We start from the raw sequence: 26,370 nt of genomic DNA, 5'->3' as shown, positions 1-26,370 counted from the left end.
GGTTACGAATTGCCTGTCCCTAGGATATCCTTAAATCCCTGCAGTATGATATTTAAATCTGTAAATATACCTCTACAAAAAATAATTGTAATGTGTAAAAGTATCTGTAATATTTTTGTGACGCCATTTAAGAATGAATAGAAATTTTAAGCATCGCACTTTACCGTTAGTATGTCTTTTGATTTATAGGTGGCGCTACCACTATATTACAAAAAACTCCATTTGGATGCACTTCTTCAAACCGAATGTGCACGTTATTTTTTTTTTATTAAGCAACAAAAAAGTGCAGTCTTTTTCGGTTTGGTGTTTTGAAAAAACTACTGAACTCATCTAGATGAAAATAATTATCGACAACCCCAGCTATACTTTAATAGTCTTTAATTCTACATTTAAAAAAAGGAGAAATAAATAGCATCAATATAACAATGTAATCGCTAAAATTACATGGTAAAATATAAGCCTAAATATAAATCTTCTCAAGTAAATATTCATTTCATTTATATTATTTTTACATTAATAAATTTGCACCTACTTTTTTGCCAGAACGACCTTTTTTCGCAAATAATCATTGCATATAAAGCTATTGTACTTATTAGGACCCATTTTCCAATCACTTTTTACATTTTATTCTAATTAAAAAGAAAAGATCTTAATATTTTTTAATAAATAATTGAAAAACTGGTTAACCAATAATCGCGCAAATAGACTCAACTACTAAACTTGCGTGGACCGGGTTTTGAGGAAACAACTGGGTACAAAAAACACCTAAATTTACAGTTAATAAATAACATTTTGTTTAGAAAACTTGTATAAACAATAACTATTAGATTAGTTTAAACATTATATTAATTATTGTTACAAGAGATTCAGTTAAGTTAGGGTTACTGATCGCTCCTCTCATGCCAAATTTTTTTTTACTGGTTAATAATTATTATTGTAACTTAATATAAGTAATAATAAATCGAATTTTCACAAACATAAAAACTTGGATCAAGCATCCGTTTATTCACCATGTTCCAGCTTCAAAAATAATACATCAGGTACACATCTCTTCGAATCAAGCTAAATTAAATGCTTTCCTTTATAGAACATCTTCGACCCGCGAACAATGGCAGTTGATCATATAACATCAGCATTCATTTTAAACTAATAATGTAGATATTTACTTACGTTGTTGTAGACGAAAATTTATCATATTTCCTGATGATAATGTTTTATACCCTTGTAAATGTGATGTGTAAGATTACTGCGCTTAAATTTGAGCAATAATGGGTTAAAGTCATTTTTCGTAAGAATGCGCTGCAAACCTTTAATCTTATAATAATGCAGAAAATATTTTGCTACAAGTAAAACAACGTTACCACGAAACTCAACACAGTAAATAATAATAATAATAAAAATACGAAATGTAAACAAACCCTACCCGCCAATATTTGGCTCGATTTACGTTGGAAATCGAGTAAATATGATTTTAACACCATTTTCCTCCAGTTTTGTTAAACTACCAAGAAACGCGACATTTCCCCACCCAAAAAAAATACAATACCTACGTATATAATGACATAACTGTCGACAAATTAATAAAAGTATATTACATACTACGATCTAATAGCCCCAAAAAATATTTTAAAGGTTTTTATTCACTGCAAGGAGTAGACTACTTTGAACGAAAATATGTATCGAGATACCTACTTGGTTAAATGAGGACGAACGAAACCATCTATCCGCGTATAGAATAATCAAGAAATTAAACGGAACCAAGGACAATACTGTTGAATTTCAATTTCACTTTTCTTTTTGACGAAGGCCCGTTATCTGAATTCCTGAGCGAGCCAGCTGTTCAATTCTTAAGGTTGTGGCTGTCTACACCACCAATTGTCGCAGCAGAAGGGGGGCTCAGGTCTAAACCTTGAAGTTTCTACATACCTTATTATTATTAAATAATAAACGTGTTGCAGCTGTGATGCACTGTATGCTTGTTTAATTACTACTTTCGTACGTAAAAATTAATAATAATTTGTATTCTGTTATATCTTTTCTACCACCAATAAAACCATAATGAAACTGAAGAACAGCATCAAAATAAAAGTTAAAAACGAGCGGATATTATTATTAACGTACTTAAGTAACAGACCATATTTAAAAGGAACTATATAATTTTTCATCGCTGCCCTATTTTTCATTATACTCGAGTCCCGAAATGACGTTGTCTGACTCGTAAACATCGAACTCGTATCTAAATCGAACACGTATGTATATAGAAAAAAAACGTACAATAAAAATTAATTATGTAAATATGACGTACTATTTTTCTACAAAACAACAAAAACCTTAATTATAAAGCTATTTCAACTCGTGAAAAATCGTGAAAAACTACTGTTTTGTCCCTGTACAAACGACAGCGGACAGTGACAGCAGGCGAACTTGGCATATGAGCGAGGTTAAAAATCTAAAAAATGTCAAATTTTAAGACATTTATTACTATTATTACCTAAGATATTATATGTCAAGCATTAACACTACACTAAGATTTTTTTGACATATCACAAATTTCTAATACTCCTTGTAATGCATTAAGTGCACCTGCAGCTGTCACTATCTGTTTATACAGGCACGAAACAATTGAAGGTCCGATTTTTAATAAGTTAAAAGAGCATTTACGTATCGGATATAAACATAAACTATGACGACGTTGATCTCTTTGTAATGGAGTTGCTGCCCGGGCATAACGCCTGGGGATCACTTATTATTATGATGTAATATTTAGTTAGTTCAGGTTTATAAAATTAGTTTCAAAGTACATATATTGTCTAAATATTACATTAATATTTAGTGAAAAATTAACGTATACGAGGGGACTTCAGGGAATTGAGCGACGAGGCTCCAGTAGGAATTTTCGCAACCTCTTCGTTAAGTAAACAGCTGGAGCTTCGAAACGCATAAAGGAAACTTACATTTTTAGTTCCGAAGGAGGTTTATGAAGGATATTTCAAAACCCATCAATCTGATCAAGAAAAGTTTCCCTCTACAACAGAAGTTTAATGTTATGTGCAGACTACATTTCGCGTTTGAGATGTTGTCACCGACTATTTATAATTTTTAAAAATACGGATCTGACCTTAAGTCTTCAAAAATGGCGACTTTTTACAATATAATCGGTTTCGTAACTCTCACCATTACGGAGATGGCAATAGTGGGGGCTCGTCTAAACAGAACACCCTATATAATTCATGTGATGTGAAAAAATACTATTTTATTTTTGACAGTAAACACCCACTTTCCACCCTTATATATAGTATTATATGTCTCGAAGTCCCAGCATGCTATTTAAATCATAAATCCTAGGTAAGCGTTTAAGTGCATTTAAATGAAATGTAACAGTTTAATATCAAATAGATATAAAATAAAAAACAAACGCTTTTTTAATATAAATAATAGTAGTTGCTTTTGTATATACTTTGTGATTTGTATAAACAATCGAGATTGATGACCGCTACTTAATATCGCGACTTAATCAACTTTCGAAGTCCCCCTCGTGGTGGCGCAACGGGTCGTGCCTTTCGGACCAAAAAAAAAACGCGTTGTCGCTCAGATTTCTCCCAGTAAAACTCAGTAGTTAAAGGATAAAACATTAAAGAAACTAAAACGAAAAGCGCGACCCGCAGGAAACCCTCTTCCAAATGGAAGCGCAGTGTAACATAATAAACTAGTTAACAAAATATTAATAAGAAAAAAAAACAATTTAGAGACGTTCAAATAAATAACAACTATAGAGAATATGCACCAATTAGCTGCCCTTGAAGTTGAATTATTATTGTGTGCATTTGACAACAATCTACATAAGAAAACCGTGGAGCTGCCTGCATTTACTCAAATCACGCATATTTGAGGAAATATATTCCCAGTAATGTGTATAATCGACTTGCGACTGTCCGAATGACTCCGAACCGATACACACAAGTCCGGTCAGACTTTTAACTTTACAGGGGACACTAGCGCCCAAATTCCATGACTTAACTGAAGGTTACCGATAGACTGTGTACTATTCTGACGTATTAAAAAATTGGGGCGGTGCCATAGAAAACAATAATTATGATTGACTATGTCAAGGCTGAATGTCTATCCCCACATCACACTTATATGTAGTGTGTCAAACACACTGACGCACTACATTGATACAGATTTCTAACCTCAACAGTGTATGTCAAATTTGGCTAAAAATATTGTTGGTTTCCGTGGCAACACCCCGTTTTCTTTTTTTAAATAATAAGTTGAAATATAAATAAAAGTTCCTTAATTACTACCTGATTATCTCAGACGTGATGCGATTTGTGGTATCAGTCGTGTGTGAGGCTGCCAGTTTTCCTATGACGCAGTTGATGGCCAATTCGACGCTGTCGAAAACCGGAACCTCCCGCCGTTCCGCCGAGTCTGTGATGTACGCGCGCGCGCGATTGTAATCTTTGATCGCCGTCTTAGTCAGCTGAAATTCGCAAATTGACCTCGTCAAAACGAAAGTTTTACGACTAAAGAGTGACAGAAACTACTGCTTCGAATCATCCGCATAATAAGTCGATTGATTATTATATAATCAGGAATTATTCGCTGACAACTTACAGTTTCGCCGGCGACGATGCAGTTCTCTGCGTTCAGCTGCTCTACGCAAAGAACCACCTCCTTCCCGCTTCCCATGCAATGCGCGGCCAAAATCATACTGGTTAGAGACCTCGTGTCGTTGGTAATCACAAAGAGAGCTATTTTACACCGTTCAATCTCTTCTTGCCACTGGGACACGTCGCTCGCTTGCTGCCCGTTCGGCTTCGAATCTCTGTGGAAGCAAACAAGAGAAAATTAAAAAATAATAACAATAAATAAGCTGGCGCAACATCAGCTAACTTGAATTAACCCGAATTAACTTACCTAATCGCTGGATTGTAGTATTTAAGTCCACGTTTTTCCAACAAAGGTATGGCCGTTGATTCCCGCCATTTGGTGCCGGTGGATAAGCTGCCGCCCAAGTACACATCGTACAAAGTTCGCTGCTGAGGTGGTGACTGTGTCACAGAAAACTGACCGCCTGCGCAGTTTTGCTGCGACTGACATTGCTGCTCAGGTTGCTGCTGGTTTCGCGTGAACGTTTGCGATGCCCACGCTGTAAAGCGAATAAACTTCTTAATAAAAAAATGTTTTCAACTTAAATTATTCAATAGTAGAAGGCAAATTAAACTAATCCAAATAATAATGTTGTATCTACATTCAACAGCCAGAGGTCACAAAATTTTCTTTTCCACCCTTGGCATGCGCGGTGGCAAAAGTCCTGAGGAAACTTTGTCTGTCAGCCACCAGTTTTCTCTCTATATGTATGACGTTCTCCGTGCTCTTCACTTTATGAGACGCTTTTCACGTGAATGCCATGGTGGTGAACTCGAAGCGTGAGGTGCGGTGAAGCAATCATTCAAAACCAACAGGCATTACGTAAATAGATTAAAAAAAAAACTACTAAAAACAAAGGTATTAAAATTTGGAAAAAAACAAAGCTGTCCTCTATCAAAATATCAAAATCCGGTACCTAACACGCCGGATAACGGCCGAAGGACTACGGTCCTAATCACATATCTTGTCTTCAAAAGTGCACAAGACCAATATAACGGTCTTATGTAATCCCTTCCTAAAAAATCAGAAGATAGAGTGTATCCGGGGTCTCATAATTTGAGAAAATAAGAAACTTTACATCAACTCCTCGAATGAAGAGCACTCACTGTCTACAGGGTATGCTAAAAGGCCAAGTCGAAAACGCCAGTGCGTAAAGGGGAAATCAAAGTAACGTTCTTACTTCACATAAAATTATTTTCTTATCGAAATATCTATGTCGCCTCTTACTTTGAACTACCAAAGGTCCAACTCACCTTCAATATTACATGTGCCGCAGCTCTCGGAGCTCAGTTCGGCCATTACGGCGCAGAATTTCTCGAAGCTTAATGTCACTTCTGAACCGTTGGTCCCCAGTCCGGTGAATCCGTTGGTACCGTGTTGCAAATTGAAGTAGTGGTATAACTTGGAAATTTCCAGGGAGCGATTGGTCAGACGCCGGTACGCCTCGATAACATCGTAAATACGCATCTCGCCCTTGTAACAGTCATATACTTCTCGTAAGCGCCTATAAAAGAAAGAGTAATTATTGCTTTTGGCACGAGTAACATCTAAAGGATATAAGAAATTTTGATGAACTCTCATGGAAGAGCAGCAGAATATCTTAATAAAATATTTGGAATTTATTTTACTACAATCGCTTTAACGCAAGACCATTTAGTTTCATACCATTTTTTTCATTTTTATGCATAAAACTGCACGTCACATTGCCCGGAACTGGACTTACTTCAATTTATGGATAACTTGTTCCTCGGAACTGCTTCCGTTTGACACGTTTCTCAAAATATCCGCCGTACACTGCAAAGCCGAGCTCAAATTGGTATGGATTTGCACTCCTTTTGACTTTATAAGATCCAACAAAGACTTTTGTCCTTGCACCAGTTCCTCATATTCCCTAAAACAAAAAAAAGAACGTGCAAATTCTACGAGCGAATCAGTTCGTTTCTACTACTAAAGCTTACCCCTCACTAATTACTTCTCCCATAATGGTTTGACCTATCTTGTATGGTTGAGCGACAACGACCACGCACCTTCCGCAAGCGACGAGATACGCCACTTCCAGCATGCCGACGGTACTCCTCGTTTGACTGTCGATAACGAAAAGTAAAACGGATGCCGACTGCTTTGCATCGTGTTCCTGATCCAACAATTCGGGAGCCCACATTGAGACTTGCTGTAATGGATGAGCCGGTCAAACGTTAATCACATGCTCTGGCAAGAACTTTGATGTAGATATACTGGAGCCACAGAAATTAATTATTGTTTTACTCCAGTATAAATAATAATTACAGCAGCTAGGTAAAAATCTATGTAAAATGCCAGTTTCTTTTGTTGATATGGATTATTATCATTGATAAGTTAGTTTTTAAAATTGAATCCAAAAAATAATAGACATACGGGATTATAAAAACTGATGCCCTGCTTTTGTAACTCCGGTATTGCCGTGTCTGCCCTCCATGTGGTTGGATTGCAGGAACCGCCCAGAAAGACTTCACATCTGTTACTTGGACATTCTAGAATGGAAAGTAACAATAAATCGCCAGTTTTCGACAGGCATCTCTTGGGAGTACATCCATAACAAACTTGGACTTTTTATTTTTGGTGTTAACCACATGAAAGATATAAAAAGCAACTAAAAATAAATTTTTATCATGACATTACTGTAAACTTGTACATTTTTGAAAACTTCATATATTTTGAAGATTTCAATATTAAATTTTTTCTCCAATTTACAAATATGGAGCTGTATAATACTGTATCACTTACTGTTAACTTTCTGCTGTGACATTTTCCTATAAGATTTAGGAGTTGAATGGTTCTGCATCTCCCGGGCAAATACGCAAAATTCACCAAAGGTAAGGTAGTTTGGATTGGTGCCATTTCTTCGACTGTATTGTCTTGCACACTGGAGCATCTTTGTTACTATTATAAAGAAATGTATATAACAATAAATGCATACTGTACATAAGATCATCACAAAAATAAATAACATAACCGAATGTGTGCCATTCTTAGCTTTGTGGACATGAACCTGTTTAATTTTCATATTGATTAATCTGTTTTACTGTTTTTGGATGACTCTTACTCAGGCATGTTAATTAACAGTATTTTAATCAATACTGAATAATAAACAGTTTGGAATGTTGTGTGCACTTTACTGCTATTTCAGATCACTATGACAAACAAAAATAAATCCATATCTAGATGGTAATGAATAAAAACACTACACATTCTTCGAAACCTTACTTTAAGAAATAAAAAACATAAGAAGAAACCTAAATGTAAATAGATGCAGGTTGTAGTAATTTACCTGAAGATCTAATGGCACTCGTGGATAGTTGGTGACTATCCAGAGCACATTATCCAGAATCCATGCAGGTATTGTATTCACAACTAGTTCGGAACGCACCTCAAAATCATCTTTTAGTTGGCGCTTTAATTTTTTTAATTAAATTAATGCATGAATCGAAAAAGAAACTTTAATTTTAATATTTATTTTTTGTATATTTTGTTGAGAAAGAGAGGTAGGGAGTTGAATAATTATTATACATAAAGAATTAACTATAAGAATTAAAAACCAAACACTACAAAAAGGTATCCAAAATTAGAAATAAACAAATCACTGTCAAAGTCAAAAGTGACTATTTAAAATCAGCTGTTAATATCACGCAATATCGAAAATTTGGAAATCGGTAATACAGCAACGTTGGTGAAAGGGCGGCTTGCCAAATGCAAATATATTTTTAAAACATCAAATCGGCAACATTGGATGGTAGGGCGCTTCGACCTTTTGCTAGCTGTACCCTCGTAAGTGAATTGTGGTCACCATGGCAACTAATTCCGAGAACGTGCCAAACGCATACAAATTTTGGCGCTTGTTCATTGAAATTCAGGTCAAAATCGGGCAAATTTGCACATCAAATCCGTTGAATGTAATATATTTGATAATGAATTTAATATTAGAGGTTCGTCAGGTATCAATTCAAATTCCACAATTACTGCGGTTCTCTTAAGGAAACCCTTATGGTAAAGACAGTTTTTTTTTTGCTTCCTAACTGTGACATATGTGTGCAATAAGCTATTCAAGAACTTCCAAAAAACTTTTCAAGTTTCTGAAATCAATGTGAATCAAATGGGGATCAAATGAGGAATGTTACCAGGTTGATTTTTAATGGCATTATTTCACGTTTATTGCAATTGCCACTCTCCAAATTCTACACAGCAAAAGATTAGATACAACATGGGGAAGGACCCAAAATTTCCTATGTAACAACTCTTACGGTGTACTGCGATCTTGTTTGGTAATTAAATTGAAAGTGGTTGAAATTATGAATAGTCCTTTTTTTAGTGTCTTAGTAAAATTCAGAAAAAATATCTCTCAAAAGTGTAACATTTTTGAATTTAAAAAAGGCATGAGATATGAATGTATGGATGGTATGTGTATAGATATTTCGAGCAGCAATTTATATATATATATATATTTTTTTAATAAACAACAACCAATCAAAACAACAATAAAAACACTTGAGGTAAATTGATATATATCGATATTTGATACTGCTACCACATAAATTGTTCAAAATGTGTCACTTCTCTACTGCGCCGCCAGTTGTAAGACTCGCAGACTTCACAGCACGCGTAATCTCTTGTAGATTTTTTCGCATGGTTCGACAAACTTGTCTTTTCATTATTAATTATTCTCTAGAGTTCATAGGTTGAGAAAACACTTTAGTCTTTAAGTAATTTAAATCATAAAAATTCAAAAGTCTCAGGTCCTCGGATACTTTTTATCCAGTCACGTAGGCATCTGTTCACCACTATGAGGTACAAGTTCTTAAAGGAAAACTTTCTAGACGAAGGTTAAATTACAATTCTAGAAAACTTGGGAAACAAGCGGTTTCCTATTAATCCTCACATTAATCCAGAACCTATATTGGTTCCGGAAACAGTGGGTTGCAAATCGATTGCCGCGAGCACACTGGTACAATTGACGTGAATGAAAAATTCCTGCTTTCCCTTTGTGGGCAAATAATTTTTTGCTATGTAGAATCGAAGAGGCACAATTTTGATAAATATATCTAACTATGCCATTGGGTGATGTTCTGGGAGGGGGATTGAAAATTTCGTCCAGGCCACTAATTTGCCAAGGCCGACCCTGAACGTCGTTAAAAATGATAAAAAAATTAAAACTTCTTTTTTTTAAACCGTTCAAAATTGGAAAATTATTGTATTATCAACAAATTGGACTTTTAAATGGAATATATCAAGGATTATGACCATCTGTTCGTTTTTTTGTCTATTGGCGTAGTAGTAGTTGCCTAAAATCGAACGAATTTTGAGTTGATAGTTTCAAAAAATCACCAGAAGTCGGCGAAAAATCTTTGACGCCCTACATATAACAACTACTGCACTCGTTGCAATGATATAAGACCACCTTAAGCCAAAGTGTAATATTTTTCCAGGGAGAAAAAGAAATGTTTGTGCATGTTGCGTGGGTAAGGGGGTCACCCTGTATACAAATCGAAAATTATAATAATATTTACCTTGACTGTCTGACGGAAATAGGTGCATATCGTTGAACAGCGCTTTCACAGAGGCCTCAGGTATGTGCAATGTGTCTCCAAGCCTTAGGCATATTGCGTTGTAGACCTCTCTGCAACAAACGTAAAAAAAAACATTATTTGTCAGACTTAAATTTATTGTGATGCTTTATTTGAGCTAAGAATTTTTTAGAATTATTTTTTTTTTTAATTAAGATTCATCGTATGCGAATGTGACTCAAAATGACTCGTCATCGACGCGTGCGGTACCCGCGTCAAAACCATAGAAAATCGTAAAGGAATCATCGTCCAAGAAAAATGAACGCCACATTTGACTTTGCCTTTACGGAAAAAAACATTGAACAACAATTTTATTTTTGAATTATCGCGTTCGAAACGAGCTTCGCTTCCCTTATTTCTTGGCGTAATTTATAAATTTTTCCGTAAACTTCAATTTTTAGGTGCACCCACTGGTGTATTAATTTCTATGCGTGAATCCGTACACAGAACCCCTAAATCCCATTGAATTTCAATCAACAACAGCGACGAGAAAAACTGACATTTTCTCTAGCTTTTGACCAATAGCAGAACGCGACTTAAACGATACAGGAAGCAAAATTTAACATTCACTATTAAGGGATTAAAAAAAAGATTTACGTACCCAGATACAGGCGGGCTTTTAAGGGGCCAAGACCGATTTATAATGACTTCCCTGCGACGTCCCATCTTAAACACGGTTTAACATGCACCACTAACTGTTATTGAACGGATTGAAGGGTTGAATAGCGAAACACTCCAGTAACAATCCTATTGCACTAGCACGACAACTAATACTCGTTCAACTTGCATAAATCCACATTCTGCAGTACTTTTGCACATTCATCTTCGCTAAGGGCGCTTTCATCCTGTTCAGGTTAGCAGGTAATTACTCGGGAATTGTCCGTGCAACCTAAAATCAATTATGGTGAAGAATGAATTTGTGCATTATTAGTTATTGAAAATATGAGAACACATCATTTTAAGGTTCGTTTTGACAAAATGAAAACTCAGAGATATTGACTCGAATGATAACTCGATAACGGGACTGACGAAAGCCCGCGATAATGACATTGGGAGTTTTACTTGTGTGCTATTAATGTTCAATTAAAACTCGAAGAATCCGCATCCATAAGGAGCGGATCTCCCTGCTCAATTGAGCGTTTTTTCATCCGCCTCTCAGATCGGACAGTTGAACGTCGGCCTGAAGCTCGGACCTTAGATATGGCAGATATCCCACTGATCGGTTAGCGTCGGGGCGGGTGGGGGTTTAAAACGCCGAAGGCGTGCAAGTGGGCCTTACTAAGTCCCCACTTAGCGTTTGCGTGTTTAAGATAGCGTTCCGCCTTTCGCACAAATAACGTGAATCGTGCAAACATGCACATTATCATCTGTTCAAAATAATTAATATTTGAGATACGAAAAATCAATAAATGTTATGTTAATATCTGAAAGCTATTTTTAACAGTGCTGTAATGTATTTGCAGCATATAATCGTTGCCTACCTATATCTGTCAATTAATATTATGTAGTGTATCGATTCATACATTCTCTTTGTCCGCTTTGTCTCTTTCGTTCGTTGCAACAATTATTATTCGCTCTGAATTTGCGATTTTTCGCAACGAGAAACTGCTTTGTTCGCCAAACAAGAGCCTGCATGAAATTATACGAAATTCTTGTGGGTCCGAACGAGCTTTCAGTTCTCAATAGTCAGTGGCGTAGCGCATTATGCCTATAGCGCTCGCTATCCTCGGCAGCTTTGCAAAACTTTTTTTTTCTACTGTTTGGTCGCTTTTGGCACTGTGAAGCTGCGCTAAGCACATCGCTGCTTTCACTGCAGGTAGATGAGTTTTTATCTCATATTTTTGAGAATCCTGACGGCTCGGTTCACGTACCGTCTCGTTTACAACGCGTAAAAAAAATATGCCCGTATGTCCTAAATTGTTATAGCAGCTTTCCGTACAGCTGTCACTCAATGAAAGATAGAATTTCGCGACTGATGACAGTTGCCGACAGACCACATCCGATGGTCCTTAACGTCAAAATTCCAAGGTGTCAAATTACCTCTCCTTTGGCAGACGAATGTATTAATGTGTAACTTCCAGTTATAAAGCTGTAAGAAGTGAATTGGTTTCGGTCTAATTCTTAATTTTTATTTAAAACCTTGACAGGTGCCACTTTTTAGGAATTACAAGAATTAAAAAAGTAACAATTAAAAATTAGAAAAGCGGCTGAAACAAAGCGCGTAAAAAATTTGCAGTTTACATTTTTTAACTAGCTAAACATCTCCCAGAATAAGATATCTGCATGCTGTATGCGCATGGCAGTGATTCCGGGAGGATATTAGACAGGATGGGGGAGAAGTATGCTGCTTTCCACATTAAATACAAAGAAAATAATAATAAAGCAACAGTAGGAGACCTTCCTCCTGTACTTCAATAACTCCCTTTCCGCCGCAGGGAGGGAACGAGGCGAGATAGTACTCTAACTGCCCTTGCGGGAACACGCAAAATAAACTCTCTAACAGCCTTCTATAGAAACCTTGTAGCGTTCTAAGCGGCTCAGTAAGATAGGAAAAACCATAAACTCGCCCACTTTGAACCCCATTTTAGCTCTCAATTACCGCAAAATCCGAAATACGTCCCATTTAAACGATTAGACTGTGGAAAAGACACTTACGCTGCCAACAAAAAACACGCAGCTTTGCAAAGCAGTTCGTTGTGGCCCATGAAAAGACGTTTCTTACAGTCAGAAAATGAAACACAAAAACGATTCAAAATGCCGAAAATTTTGAACTTGCTGCGCCCACGCGCATTTTGGCACTCGCGCATACTATCCGGCTTAAGCCCGAGCCGCACTTAAGTCAGTTTAGTTCGCCGCGTTGTTGACTCGACGATCACCAGGAAGCGACTGGAAATTGCAGCTTTTAATTATCGCTTGAGACGTGAATTTGTTATCGTCGGTTTGCCATAATAACCGAGTTGAAGGTTAAATGCATACGAGGTGGAGTCATGAACGGTTTTGATTTATGTATTATTAAAGAAATACGAAACGTACCAAAGGTATACCAGCCATGCCTTTGGGTAGATGTTGAATGAGATCAGCTAAATAAAAAGCACAAAGGATGACTGAAAAGGAAATAACTATATTCGGTTACTGGGTGTATGTTTCGCATTGTTTTTATTTTGACTTATTTCTCGTTCCTTCCGGATTTGCGTCAGAGGGGTACAGAGACAAACAGATTTAGCGTTTCGCACGTTGCTCCCAAAATATATGTATCATATCTAAGGGGTGTCCCATTAACAAGGTTATACGTCACGACGTATAAGTGGTAGCATTTAGAGTTGTAAAGTGCGAAATCCATTCACGTTAGAACCAACCGATTTCCTTATGTTCGTTTTTGCGCTTTATCCAGCGGTGATACTCAAAAACAATGGTGGAAAAATTCAAAATTTACGTCCCTTAATTTTTTACTTTTATTTCTGCACAGGTCGCCAAGCACTAAAATATGAAAATGGAAATCGTTTGGTGCTATCGTGATTCGTTTGCCCCTTTCAGTCCACTGACAAGTAAAAATTTCGATTTTTCAAGGGCATTTGCACGAAAAGGGCCGATTTGGGGACAGACTTAAAATGAGAAACAACGCCCGGATAACGAGGGCGTATGGAAAAATTGGTCCTTCTTATCATTAATAGTGTCTGAGATTCGGCCGACGATCTCAGACACTCTCAGAGTGCCGCATTTCTAATCCCACCACGTCAAAAATTTTGAAACGACTATGCCACGCATCACACCCTCAAAATTTTGACATTTGATATCATGACATTGATATTATGTCAAATTTGGCTACTGCCACTGTCACTATTATCCATACAGGGGCACGACAATAATTGATTCCCATGATGGCACTGCAATTGCGAAATTTAATACACACTTTGTAATCGATCAAGGCATTGGATGCTAGTGGTAGTAAAGATTGCAGGATGTTTGTGCACAACAATTTGTTTTTATGATGACATTGACGACCCATCAAAAGAGGATGTAATTTAATGAGGATACTCTCGAATTTCTGTCGATTTCCATTCGACGTGTTCGCCGAATAAAGATTTGTGATGACTGCGGAATTGAATAACGAAAACAGGAAATGCTGATCCCTTCTTTTGATATATTGAATTTTTACCACATATAGGGAGAAACCTGGCGTTGTGGTGGCCCGTTTTGTACAGGGCGGTCGTCCGGGAACTGCAACAACCGATTACGGATGAATTACGGACAGAAAAAATCAGAAATTTTGGTCCGATATTATAAATTGTTGCAAAAAAATATTTTAAGTCGATCGACATTTGACATGACTTTTTTGACTTTGAAGTTTTGTTTTTTTTTTAATTTTTGGAAATTTTAATCATTTTTGGCAAATATATTTTTTTAATTAAACTCTTCCACTTATTTTAGGCAGTGTAATTTTAACACCTTCGACTTAACTTTCAAATTGCGCCAGTTTAGGTTAGTTGTGCACTGCAATAACTTCGCCACGAAGTTTCTTTCCAGGCTCGTGGAAATTCGACCAGGTAATTTTTTTTATCTTTTGTGAGAATCGTTTAACCTTTCCACACTGACACCAGCCAACTGGACAGATAGGAAAATCAGGACGAATTTTTGAAAAATCCTAAATTTGATAACGCATAATGGCTCATCGCCATTTAATAAAAAATCTCATTTCTTCACTGCGCTTCACACGATGTAAGAGAGGTATAGTCTCATCATATATGTTAGCATGACTTCTTCTCAGCAGCGCACTTTGCGCATATGACCTGTGTACTGATCTGAACTAAGATGTGCACTTAGGGAACGGATCAGCTTTTTTTCCCTACAATGACTTTATATCTTTATCCTACACCCCAAAGATAAAGTCTTAACATTTAATGCTATAGGCATATTACGAATTCATGAATCCTTCATATTTTTATTATCATGATTAAGGGCAATAAAGGATATGATTATCAGGAAATAGACAATTGACTACTGGATTTATTTAAACATTTTAAAATGCCTCCTCAGATAAGTGGTGCTTTATTTGACAATAATAATTATCGTTATTAATTATGGCGTTGCTGAGTATAATTGTTGATAAGGAGAAATTCAATTGCGGCAAATATAGTGCACATATCTATATGCTGATTATCGTTCCTATACTCGCCTATGCTGAGTTACTATATTTTTCTATTAACATTTCACTCTTTTAACGGCAATACCTTTTCTTACTGCCTACGCAGCATCAGAAACTATCACCAAAACTATTTAACTCAACGACACATTTGAATAGATAAGAGAAACGAATTAGTCCATTAGCGGCTCGGGAATGATTTACGCCAAGCACTAAAATCGCTATCTACGTTACGAAATTAGAAACTGACTCGCCCAGCAAAACACATTTTCGGTCGCGCAAGTGACATCCAATAATTCCGATATTCCTTGAATGGCCGAGATTTGAAAAAACAAATATGGGAAAGATCGGAAAATAGATTTATCATTCTCGTAAGTCGCGTTTCCGGCCATTGCTTAGAAAATGTTGTTTGGCCAGAAACTTCATTTCAGGTCAGTCGCAACAAGAAAAATAAGGATCGCTAAAACTTGAAACTCTGATTTGAACGATTTCCTAAATTGAAAAGTTCAGTCGTGATGATTTGCTAGTCCAGACTGACGCCCCTCTGGCTTCCAGGCATTTCAAATTTAAATTTTCCCGAACATACCGGGCACCTAAAACTGCACCTTTCCACAGAAAAACTGGGCCGCAGCAGTCTTTTAGAAATGTAAGAAATTTTAGCTTACTTTTGTCGTTCCCTCTTTAGAAAGCAAATTTCTGAAGAAAATATGCTCCAAATTATTGCAGTAGTTTTCTATCGACACAAAGAGATGTGACTCTGAAACCATGACAGATAGAACTTCGTGGATAATGACAGTTGATAAGTTGCTACTGAAATGTCCTTCAAATGCCGTTTTTAATTTTTTAGCATCTTCCCTTTTTGAGGAGCGAAATTTTGAAAAAATAACCGTTGGAAGTTGCACTAGTTTTCGAAAAAGGTGTTTAACTGTCGCTACCTCCTAAATTATTACAGCGGGGATGTCGGTTAAATGAAACAAAAAATGCGAAATTTTCGAAATATTCGAAACCGAATTTTAAAAAAAACCAAAACGCAAAAAAAAAATTGCCGACTCGATGAGTGCAACACGAGATTATTTTTTGTTCACGCGTTCATCACGTTTTTTTAAATTGTTGTGATAGCGATCCTTGAACAATCAATATTAATCATCTCTCTCAGGCAAGCCAATCGATCTTTCAGTTGTCAAGTCTCTACATGCAATCATGATTCGGACGAATGAAGGAGCGGGGAGTCGTCTACAGGATTTGCCTGCACTGCAAGTGACGGTTCACGGAAGTAAAGGAAACATTAGGGAATTCAATAAAGATTTGTTTTCTGCGAAGAAAAACGTGCTTAATCCAAACTTGATATGATTAGTTAATTAGGACATGTACATAGGCGACCAAAAGTCGCGCATATATTCGTTGAAAATGGAAGGGAATATGTATTTATTATGAAAATATTGAAACGTATCAAGTATTGTTTTTAGTTGTGAATCTTTTCACACAATAGACATGTATACAAAGTTACTTTTTCATTTTTTTCTTGTGGAACCCCGTGTATATGATGACGTTTTCGGGTGCTTTGATAAATTTTGAATACATTTCATGTAACATGCCCATATCTAAATTGAAGAGATTTCGAAAAAAAAAATAGAAATAATAATAGAACTATTAATACTTAAAAAATAACAATATAAACTATAATCTAATAGATTTAATGTTCGAACGGTGCCCCGTTGACTTCCTAACAGTGGGGAATTCAAATTTCTCAAGAACAGTTCTTATCATTTGAGGAGGTATTGATCGTACTTCTTGAATGATTTTATTTTTTAATTCTTCTATACTGTTAGGCTTTTTAAGTACACCCCATGTTTTATGTTAGTTCAGGTTAGGATCCCACAAAAAAGTCCATAGGGGTGAGCTCAGGCAATCTCGCAGGTCACTCTAATTGCAATATTGCGCAAATATTTAAATAATTGTAAAATTTAGACATGGATATGTTACATAAAATATGTTCGGAATTTCTCAAGGATATCAAAAACGTCATATTATACATGTAGTTCCAAAAGAAGAAAGCTGGAAAAGTACACTTATCTAATGGTTGTACACATGTATGTTACGTCAAAAAATTCACAACTACAAACAATATTTGATCTGTTTCATGGAAATATTTTCTTCAACGTTTAACGAATTTATGCGGAACTTTTGGTCCTCTATGTATAATAATAAGATCATTACAATTAATCCGTGCTGTGACGATTGGATCATTATTTAGTTTCGAATACAATAACTGAAAACAAAGACATTTTTTTGTTCTTATATCGGATGATTTAGTAAATAAGTTTGCTGACCCGCTCACCTAGCTATGACATCACCCATAAAAAGAAATGCTTATGTCATGGTACCGATAATTAACCGAAAAATAATCAAGCCCCTCTTTTGTTAGCGACGTTTCAGCAACCTTTCTGCATTTTATGGGATAGATCTCCTTGACTGCTCAACGGATTCATGAACCCGCTGAGCCTATTTAGAAAAAAACCTCCTCAATTAAAACGTCGCATTCGTGAGTTCGACTACAGGATACTACGTGCACGCGCCCGAAAAAAACTCATTTTGCGTGCAGTATTTTACGGGCAATCAAATTCTTCTAAAACAACGATCAAATGAAATAAATCTCTGACTGGACTAATACGAAACGTGGCAATAACTGGCAAACACCTTTAATGCGATCGCATTTACCTTTATGTTGATTTTGGACCCGGCCGACGCGCTTTTATAAATAAAAGTGATGTCACGCCACGCGATACACTGAGAAACTGGCGAGCAGTTCCCGGTTTGTTGATGCGTCCGACCTGGTAGGTGTTAGGATCACCACAGAGAAGTGAGGGTAAAGAGAATTATTTATGAGAACTTCCCCGATGGTTTTCACAGATCTCTTTAATCTTAAAGCTTTCTCTCGGGGAAGAAATATTTACGACCGACGTTTGGCACAACAGCTTCAAGGCCATCCAACTTAAATTAATATGTATATAGGTTCGCTTCAAAAATAGCCGCCGTATTATTTCTTTTCCTTTCGACTTAAATGTTTAACCCTTTCACTGCGGTTAAAACCATTTTGTGCGGGAACAGGATTAATACTCGCGATTTTTGGGCATTAATCGCGGCACCCGGTAGCACACGCTATTTTTCATATATTCTGTGTTGCCTATAACGTGATATTGCATTTTTTTTCAGGAGGATCGGGAATTGCTTAGAAATTTTGACGGTTCCCTGCGGGAATCGCATTCGCCCGCACTCCTCTTGCCAGGCGCGTAGTTGCAATTTTTAATTTTTTTGATGTGGCAACGTAACAAGTGCGCCTCTCCCTTAGATCGTCTTGTCTCTTCAGGTTTGTTAAAAGAATATATTAAAAGCGATAAAAATAATTTCAATTTAAGTTCGGACTGGTGTTAAAATATATTTCACACGGCTACAGTTTAATTCATTACATAACTATAGTAAATGCGGTTCAGGATAAGCTACATTGACACACCGCGAAAACTGTATTAGTGCGCATGTCGCTGCTTCCCTTAACTTCGGTCAGTTGGGATCAACTGAAAACAGCACTCGGGAGATACGACCTGCTAAAACGCTTTCCGTAAGGGAAGGGTTAATGGCATCTCGAGGTACTCGTTTTCAAGGTGCGAAAGGTCCAGATTGAGCAGCAATATTAAAAAAAAAATCATATCTCGCTCATTACTTCCATTATCACAGTATGTGTTGCGATGCGACAGAATGCGACAAAAACTCGAGTCCATTATCACGAAATTGTTTACCAGAGGCTGTGAGTCGATTCCAGGAAACCCCACTCGGTTTCTCGGTAATACGGTTCAGCGCAAGGCAAAAATTACTTTTATGGACAAATTGTTTTATCTAATTTCAGCGAGTAATAGTGAATTGCTTTGAGCTTTTGTCGAGTTTTGTAAACAAAGCAGATTCAAATATGTGATTATGTTGTGAGCTCATTATGTGTAAGCGCGTTATAATAAAATGTAAGGCGTAATAAGAGGGGACCCAGCCTTAAGTGTTAGTGTAATGGATGTTGGAACAACTTACAAAGTGCTTAATAAGTAACGCACCTCAATCAGGTTTACAAAAATTAAGAGCAACAACGAAATACCAACCAAGAGAGAGCTTGCAAATATTGCGATTTTTTCAAGTACCAAGACGGAGGACCAACATACAGTTTCATTTCTACTTCATAGAATGTGGCAGGAATACTCAAATTTATTTTGTAATCTTCATTTATTATAATATAAATAAATGACTTGGTATTTTGTGGCATTTTAGCATCTAGTGCCCTTTGACACTCTCTAAGCATAGAGTCCACTAATGATTGACGAAGTGTTTCAAGTAGAATTCTGATCCATTCCTCTTGAATAATTTTCCACAATTTTTTGTTTCCCAATACTGCGGTCTAATGTTTTTCAGAAATGCTCCATGGGGATTAAGATCAGGAGATTGAGTTCACATTATTTCTTGGAAACCACTCGTTAGCTACCTTCGAGCTTCCTTTTATATCGTTGTCTTGTTGGTATTTCCAAATTAATAACATACTTTCTTCAGTAAACGGCAACATGTTATTCTGTAAAATTCCTAGATATTATAAATGATATGTTTTTCCTTTAATTCTGTGGATTGACGCGGCGCCAGACCAACAAAAACATTCCCGTACCACTGTATTGCCACCTCTATGCTTTACAGTAGGAACTTGATATTTTGAAGAGCATCGTTAGTCTACTGGTCGACGTAGATATTGCCTACCATTCGACCCAAACGACATGAGTTTATATGCTCATCGCCACAAAAAATAGTCTTCCATTTTTCAATACTCAATGTTAAGGGGTTTCGAGCAAATTGCAAGCGATCCTTCCTGTTCTTTTTGGAGAGCAAAAGTTTTTTTTCCACAGAAATACGTTCAGTTAAGCGTTCATTGATTAGCCTATTTCTCAGCGTTCTACTTGTATACGGAATGTCAAACTGCTCAATAGTTTCTTCGCAAATTTGCCACAAGTTCCCATACTGTTCAAAATTTATCAATAATGTTTGTTGTGCCACCTTGGAGTACTTCTCACCCCACGCTGTGTCTTTTCACTCTGCGCTATGCCCACAATCTTTTTTCTTAACCATGAAGAGAAATATTTCGATTCTGATTTTTAAATTGTATTAACCAATTGAATTGTAAACACAAATCAAGTTTACTTTTCGCCTATCAAAACATTAAAAAAAAAAAAGAATTTTCCACACATTTTTTCGACATCAATATTAAGAATTACTCAAAAAAAATTGTTGATATTGATAGAAAGGTAAATATTCATGTCAATATTATCAATACATGGAACGCAGACAGAACTTATATTACTCGGTTGAAATAAATGAGCGAAAAAGAAGTTATTAGAAATTGCCCAAATATTCCATATGTACTTTTTTTATTACGACCGAGAGTAAATTTTCGGTTAATTTATTGCTAATCTCTTTACTGCATAATTTTGAGCTGAATAGAGCGATGGATTTTCTATTAGTATGTCGCACCTATACCGATGTAGAAGAACGAGGTTGTGCTAAAATTCTGGTTCTTACGAAGGGCCAATAGTTTTATTATAGACAGATTCACATGTTTTTGAGAAATTTTGAGAAATCTGACAATTCCGCGTGTATTACCAAAAGATTGAGATCTACATAGACGTAACATAAAGATACATTACATTGATTAAAACTCAGCGACGCATTTCATCGATTATGAAATGGCAGTGCCTTACGACTGGTGACCGAACACGTGTGTTCAAATCCAATGTCCCAACATTTGTGCGAATTTCTTATGATTTCTCCATAATAGAGAAACATCGGAAATAATTATATATGAAACTTGTTAGTAAACGCTAACTTAAAAAAACATTAAAGTTGTAACAAAATTTCAAAAATCAATACAAATTTTGTTGACGTCGACAGCTAAAAAATATTATTGACACAGTTTATTGACGTTTACTTGTTACCTGCGCATGCAGCAATCTACTTCACTACTTGTCGTCGACCGCGAGAGTAAGTGAGAAGCCATAGGCAAAAAAAAGGTTGAATACGGGAGACAGTGGAAATGTCAAACATGTAATGCTGCCCTCGTTTTGATTTGTTTACAATGAGTGTTCAAGTTACATTCCGCTTTTAATTATTTGCCGTAGTACCTGACGATGGCCTCACATTACAAAGGAGACATTTCGTAGCAGTGATCTCGAAAGATAAAATTGATGTTGATATATAACAACTTAATGACCTCTGAAGTGTACGTAAATTTCAAGAAAGCAATTTTATATTTATCCACGTTAGAAAAAGAGAAAATACGTCACAAATAAGCATAAAAGTACCCTGAGAGCTTCGCAAAAAAAAAACAAACTAAATAGCTACATTTTGATTGAAACACCCGGTATCTCTATCCACTTCCTGAACAACGCTCAACATGGGCGCAGTTGGTGACCTAAGCGATGATGATGAATACATCTTCTGCATTACGACAATAAGCGGGATATCATAAGTAGCCTAAAGCATCGTTTTCTCAGTTTTTCTCAACATTATATGACTTATAACTACATAACCTTTTTTTCTTGGAACAAGAACGATTCATACCTTCTACGCGGAAACGATATAATTCCTGTAACATTGAAAACTCACCGCTAAACCACCAAGTAACAATTATTTAATAAAAGCAGAAACAATAGAAAAAAGTTCATAGGAATGATCGTTAATCAGGATCTTTTATTAAGTGTCTTAATACATTGTAATGTATCTATAAAATATTCTGATAATGTTTATGTTCTATTGGACAGGTAGATGCATCAACGCACTTATTGAATATGTATTAATTAATAGGCAAATTTAATGCATTTTTGAAAAATGTTACTTTCTCTATAAGTACCCAGAATCCTGCATTCAATGCTTTCAACGTTTTATTTAACTCAGCGATAGTATGTATCGTATGGCAAATACATATAATATGCATAGTGTGTGGTCCAAATAGGTAATATTCATGCTGGGATCTTCGAAACTGTAAGACACACAAAGAATGGAAAATGGAGGCAAACACCAAATGCACTCAACAACCAAGATTTACAATAACTCTGGATAAAGAGATTTGTACAAGAAAAAAGAAAAGACACAAGTAAATTCATCTGTATTGGAAAAACCAAACAATACAAACAAGCACCGGAAGAGATTGCACTAGAACTAGTAAGAAAGACCCAATTACTATACGAAAACACCTATATGGCGAAACAACTGAAAGAATGCAATAAATTCAATCAAGAAGGAAAGATAATCGTCACAGCTGGGCCATTCTGATCATCTTTATCTTCCAAGACAGGCGTCCGCGTTCTTTTCCTTCAACCACTATTAGAGCGAGTACAAGATAAAAACTATACTTGTGCCAGAACGTTTTCTTGCACGAGTGTAAAGCGCCATTCTGTATCTCAAATGGTTTGTATATTACACACAATACACAACTTGTACAGAATCAAAAACAGGGAAAAAAAATTCACCGAGTTTACACAATATTTTATGAAAGCGCGGTGTGTATGTACATATGTTATTGGTACCATGACAGGAATAATAATTAATAACAACTGGTTCTCGTAATAGTGCTTTAATTCACTATCAGCTGTTTTACACAATACATATAGACACGTGATACTGTAATAATTATTGGTAACTATTGCGTGTTAGTCAAGTAGAAATCGCAAATGTCTAAAAGCAGACACATAGGAAATAATGATCTCATCTAAAAAAATTGCGCTTGGTTGGAATTGCAGGTCTGTCCGGTTTAAAGGGTGACGATACGATTCGTTTACCAAATGAACACCTCCGCGAGGATACTAACGCACCTCACAAGTTGCTAAGCAACGCGTCAAAGATGCCTCTATATGTTCAAAACAGCTCCCCACTAGGCCACTCGCCGCCATGACAACGCAACAAGAACGAAATTAGCGGTGACGCTTCTTCTGATGTTGCCATTTTAATGAAAGTTTTTCAGATGTCAGAAAATTAAGTACTCATTTCTTCAGTTATTTCACACTGAACGATCAGAAATAAGCAATATCAAAGCGAATTATTTCAGGTAATTTGTGTAAACAAGTTTATCGTTGATTTGCGTTTCGAAATATTTAAATAGTGCCAGTTTTAGGAAAGTCCCGTTGGTTTCGGAAATAGTCTGGAAATTTTAAGGTCAGTCAGAAGAAGTTACTGGTACTAAAAAAATGCAAGGGAGTAAAATATTATGTTGAATTAGATTCTGTTTTTCACAAAGCTTCATAAATAAAATCGAGGAGTGTCAGGTCTAGTGAACGAAGAGGCCATAAAATAGGGCTATCACGACTAATCTACTGACTTTCAAAGGCAATATTCAATCGATCTGGCAGCACAAAAGACCAATATATTGCCCCTTCACCATTCCGGCACAAAATTTATTGAATGCAGAATGTGGATTATATACAGCCCAGGTATGACTATTATAAAATATGTTTACGCCTTTGCGTGTAAACATTGTTGCATCGGTAGCCAATGCAAAATTTTTCAATTTTGCATTGGCTACCGATGCAGCAATAGAATTTCATAATATTTTCCTAGAAATCGTGTACAAAATGCCAAAAATGAGAGCACAATCTTTAAGGTGTAAAGCCAGCACTTTTTTATACATGAGAGAGGTATAATTGATTGTTGCGAAGTGCTCCCCAGACAATCTGATCAGAGACGTTTATTTGGAGGAATATTTTTCAAGTACTGATGAGAGAATCTTCCGCAACAAGGTTTAGCCCCTGAGTAGCATTCCTTTGCTGCCAAAAGAATTTCGAAACATTCAGTAACTTCTACACCCTGTATATGAAGAATCGCTGATGCAAATCTACATAAAAATTATACATATGAATCTTATTAAGTGGGATTTTTCCTTTTACCACGACATAGATCTCGAAAAACTAAGCAATCTCTTTATTAAATTTTTTTTCAAAATCTCACAAACAATCGAGATATGCGTGTATGGAAAAAATACGCGACTTTTCAAATAACTAATTTTATAAAAGGGGATAGGTCGTAATGGACCAATAAGACAGCCCACGAGATTACCAGACCTACATTCATGTGATTTTTATCTCTGGGATTATAAGAAAAGTTTGGCGTTTCCGACGGAAATTAACACAATAGCAGAGTTACGTCAACCGATAGAAAACGCCATAGAAATAATTTGAGGAAAAGGACCTCTTCTAACGGCATGTACATAATCGCGGATGTGGTGAGCGACAATTCGTGTCGAAAAAACTAATGGCGTCAGTTTCAAACATCTTTTGTGACCAGTCTCGGAGTGTATAATAAATAAAAGTTTTGTTATTTATCCATATTTTCATACGAGCATATTTCGGTTGCTTTTGAGATTTCGAAAAATTCCACATAAAGATTTTGCTGAATTTTTTAAGGCATATGACCTGTTAAAAAAAAACCCTGCTCAAAATTCACTCTGTAGATTTTTGAAAACTGCCCGGTAGGGACTGTTTGATGCGGTTATGGAGCTGTCACGTAGGTTGTGTTGATTATCATATGGAAGTCGATTTAATTACAAAAAAAATGGCTGAAAAATACCGGTACGTTGCCATTTAAAGAAACTTAAGATGGCGATGTATCTTTCATAATCCGACCACGAAATTGACTTTCTGAGAGAGTTTTACTCCAGAAAAGGCCTTTAGATATTTTTAAGTGATAGATAGGGAAACTAATTCGAACGCGAGACTTAATTGCATGACCCTGTATGTATATACAAAGTGGTCGTATTTTCCGATTCTGGCTAAGAAACTTCGACATTGAAGGCTACACGATTAAGTCCTTCTCTATTACCTTCTCTAAATTTCCCGTTTTCGCGACTACTTGCGTGGAAATTTCGAAAATAAACTTGTCAAAACTGCGTACTAAACCTTAACCTAAAACAATTCTTACCTTGTAAATCTTCCCACAATTAAATCCACACTTGATTCGCCTTCTAACGAAGACTTTTCATTATCACGACATTTCACCACATGAAATTTCGTCTCCGGACATCTATCAGTTTCTGCGCCCCTGTTGTGGTTCCTCCCGTGACGTAGCAGATTATGGTTCCGCGCGTTTGATCTTTTCAAAAAGAGACTTTTTTGCGCGTTGAAGTTTTGGTGATAACTATTGCAATGGTTGTCGGCATTACTGAGATGTTTACCGGACCTTCTGGTCTTGGACAACAGACGATGGTAGTTTTTTATCTTAGATCTAGAAGCTTTGGTAGCTATTTGCAGTAAAGATGACGTCTCCATTTATTTTTAACATTTTAGGTCAGAGAGGTTACACCAGATTTTGCTGTGGTTTTGATTATTTGACACTAAATATTTTATATTTATCGTTGAGGGTGTGAAATATTTACATGTGAATGGTGCCATATTTCGCGGTGCCTTCCCACCATCTCAACGAACCACACCACGCATAGCTGACAATCAGACCGCGAAAACAATTGATTGATCGTTCGAATACAGTTTTAGAGTGAAGAAGTCAGCGGCGGCGCACATCGAAAAAGGTAAAAAAACAACAAAACAAAAGACGAAAGACGCTCGAGACGCGTCTACGTCTGCCCGACCAGGCGTGCGGATGGAAAACTGTAAAATGTAATGGCCATGTTGCCGGATCGGACGATTCCTTTCACCCCCACGCCATTTTCTACATTTTCTCTCTCTGTTGGCAACAAGGAAAGCTGGATACTGCCATCCTTCTCGGTACGTGCTAAAGTTAGGATATTTGTTTTAAAACACTGGTGTTTGGTGAATGGAAATGGAGAGTGGGCCTGGGTCCAATGTTAGTTATATGCGTTGTACATAAGTATACGCATAAAATGTGGTATACTATTGTATACACATAAATTCCGTATAATAACAGAGAGCGGCTGACCCGAAGTACCCTGATAAGGAAAAA

The 26,370-nt window shown here is 36.4% G+C and overlaps 1 protein-coding gene and 1 long non-coding RNA gene across 7 annotated transcripts; one reads left to right on the top strand and one right to left on the bottom strand.

Moving 5' to 3' along the window:
- Window positions 1-363: 363 nt before the first annotated feature.
- Window positions 364-26,181, bottom strand: raw. Of its 6 annotated transcripts, none has more exons than XM_066303228.1 (12): window positions 25,375-25,512; window positions 10,852-11,139; window positions 10,194-10,303; window positions 7,417-7,572; window positions 7,048-7,163; window positions 6,612-6,823; window positions 6,377-6,544; window positions 5,907-6,157; window positions 5,570-5,668; window positions 4,921-5,152; window positions 4,618-4,828; window positions 364-4,483 (listed from the first exon to the last, which is right to left on the bottom strand). In XM_066303228.1, exons 2-12 carry the CDS (start codon window positions 10,914-10,916, stop codon window positions 4,301-4,303), a joined length of 1,803 nt encoding a protein of 600 aa, XP_066159325.1. In that variant the 5' UTR covers window positions 10,917-11,139; window positions 25,375-25,512; the 3' UTR covers window positions 364-4,300. The 6 variants fall into 6 exon arrangements, with proteins under 6 accessions (XP_066159325.1, XP_066159326.1, XP_066159327.1 ...); XM_066303229.1 differs by lacking the exon at window positions 25,375-25,512 and adding an exon at window positions 12,906-13,136; XM_066303230.1 differs by lacking the exons at window positions 10,852-11,139; window positions 25,375-25,512 and adding exons at window positions 7,961-8,083; window positions 12,906-13,136.
- Window positions 23,393-24,364, top strand: LOC136350838 (uncharacterized). The gene is made up of 3 exons (XR_010734221.1): window positions 23,393-23,509; window positions 23,576-23,891; window positions 24,019-24,364. It is a non-coding gene; the product is annotated as an uncharacterized lncRNA (long non-coding RNA).
- Window positions 26,182-26,370: the final 189 nt, after the last annotated feature.

This window comes from Euwallacea fornicatus, chromosome 4 (genome assembly GCF_040115645.1).
Source record: "Euwallacea fornicatus isolate EFF26 chromosome 4, ASM4011564v1, whole genome shotgun sequence".
Lineage (NCBI taxonomy): Eukaryota > Metazoa > Arthropoda > Insecta > Coleoptera > Curculionidae > Euwallacea > Euwallacea fornicatus.
The sequence above is the reverse complement of the archived record's forward strand: the minus strand, read 5'-3'. Positions and strand labels throughout refer to the sequence as shown.